We start from the raw sequence: 1,779 nt of genomic DNA on the forward strand, positions 1-1,779 counted from the left end.
TTTAATTATATTTTTACGTCATTTTGCCATATGTTTGGTGCCAGTTACATTATAGGGTTATCAAACATTGAAGGGAAAACAAATGTCGAATGTGTGGAATGCAATACAATGACATGATTTGGCATCCATGTTCAGCCCTGGAATTGAGATGCATAATGCTGTTTTACTTTACTCCTTATAGTCTATGTAAATGTTTATAATTAGAAAAATGATGTTTCCAGTAATCGTCGTGTATGAATGAGGGGACGAGAGGGTCCACACATATGGACATCAATTTAGTTCTATCTGGTGGGGTAGGGGCTTTTTTAGCCGGGGGGGGGGGGGGGGGTCCGTACAACTGGGAACCCCCCCCCCCCATAATCTGCCCCTGACTGGGATCCATCCTTTACCGACTGTGCATCAGGCGATTCCTTTATCACTGGGCTACGTCCCGCCCCAGAGAAGGATAATGTTTCTTTACAATTTATATTTCCAGTTGAACTTAAACGACCAACTCCAGAACAACATCTTGGTAATGCAGGTCAAACATTGTCACCCACACAGGCCGGAGGTACACCACAGATCAAGGATACTCCCCAGAGCGAAGTCTCGTCCCGTACTCAGCTCAACACAGCTCTCATGCGCAGTGCCGTGAGTTTTACAGAGGCCGACTCACAGATTGCATCAGTAGCTCATCCACAAAACAAATCTCGACCTGTTTCACATAAGGAATTCCCAGGTACGTCACAATGTACGTCAATGTCTGCGTCACAAGAGACAATCCCTGTTCCATCACAATGCGAATCCCAAGGTGCACTACTTACGTCACCTGTGTCACAAAGTCCATCACTTACGTCATCTGCGTCACAAAGTCCATCACTTACGTCACCTACGTCACAAAGTCCATCACTTACGTCACCTACATCACAAAGTGCATTCCGATTTTCGTCATCAGGTTTTGCAGAGAATGCTTTCGAGCAATATATACGACCACACTACGCTCGTTTTGTTAAAGGTATGGATCCAGAAAATGTTGCAGATGAACTTTATGCATTAAAAGTGATAAACGGAGATCAGCTAGACACGATTCATGGAAAATCTTTGACAAGAAAAGAGAAAAACCGAAAACTGCTAGAAGCACTTAAAAACAGGCCCGACGCTATTCGACTGTTTAAAATGGCGCTGTCGAATTCTGATCTGACCCACCTGGCTGACTTCATTGAGATCTGAAGAGCGGGAGCCAGTTGACTATTTCAGACGTACGGTATGGGCCAGTAACTGGCCTCTGATAATTAAAAATCTGCGTGATCCATTTATCGGTTAACCAGAAATAAATCCATGTAATCCATTTCTTTTTTGCGTAACCCGTTATATCCATGTAAATTGTGCTCAAACTTTTGCGCGAGCGAGCAAAAAATAGGTTACGCAAAAATAAATTTGCACGAGCAACGCTCGAACGAAACGACCGTTCTCGCAATTTCCAAAGGCTTGAGAAAGAAATTTTTGTTAATGACACTTCCGCTATATGGGGCGAGACGTAGCCCAGTGGTACAGCGCTCGCTCGATGCGCGGTCGGTGTGGGATCGATCCCCATCGGTGTGCCCATTGGGCTATTTCTCGTTCCAGCCAGTGCACCACGACTGGTATATCAAAGTTCGTGGTATGTACTACCCTGCCTGTGGGATGGTGCATATAAAAGATCCCTTGCTGTTAATCGAAAAGAGTAGCCCATGGAGTGGCGACAGCGGGTTTCCTCTCTCAATATCTGCGTGGTCCTTAACCATATGTCTGACGCCATAT

General features: G+C 45.0%; 1 protein-coding gene across 1 annotated transcript in view; it reads left to right on the top strand.

Moving 5' to 3' along the window:
• Window positions 1–1,556, top strand: part of LOC121373560 — a 17,787-nt gene extending 16,231 nt beyond the window's left edge. The window contains exon 6 of the mRNA XM_041500243.1: window positions 476–1,556. Coding sequence (XP_041356177.1) covers window positions 476–1,209 — 734 coding nt within the window. The 3' untranslated portion in view covers window positions 1,210–1,556. The remainder of the gene's footprint in view (window positions 1–475) is intronic.
• Window positions 1,557–1,779: the final 223 nt, after the last annotated feature.

The sequence above is a fragment of the Gigantopelta aegis genome, chromosome 5 (genome assembly GCF_016097555.1).
Source record: "Gigantopelta aegis isolate Gae_Host chromosome 5, Gae_host_genome, whole genome shotgun sequence".
Lineage (NCBI taxonomy): Eukaryota > Metazoa > Mollusca > Gastropoda > Neomphalida > Peltospiridae > Gigantopelta > Gigantopelta aegis.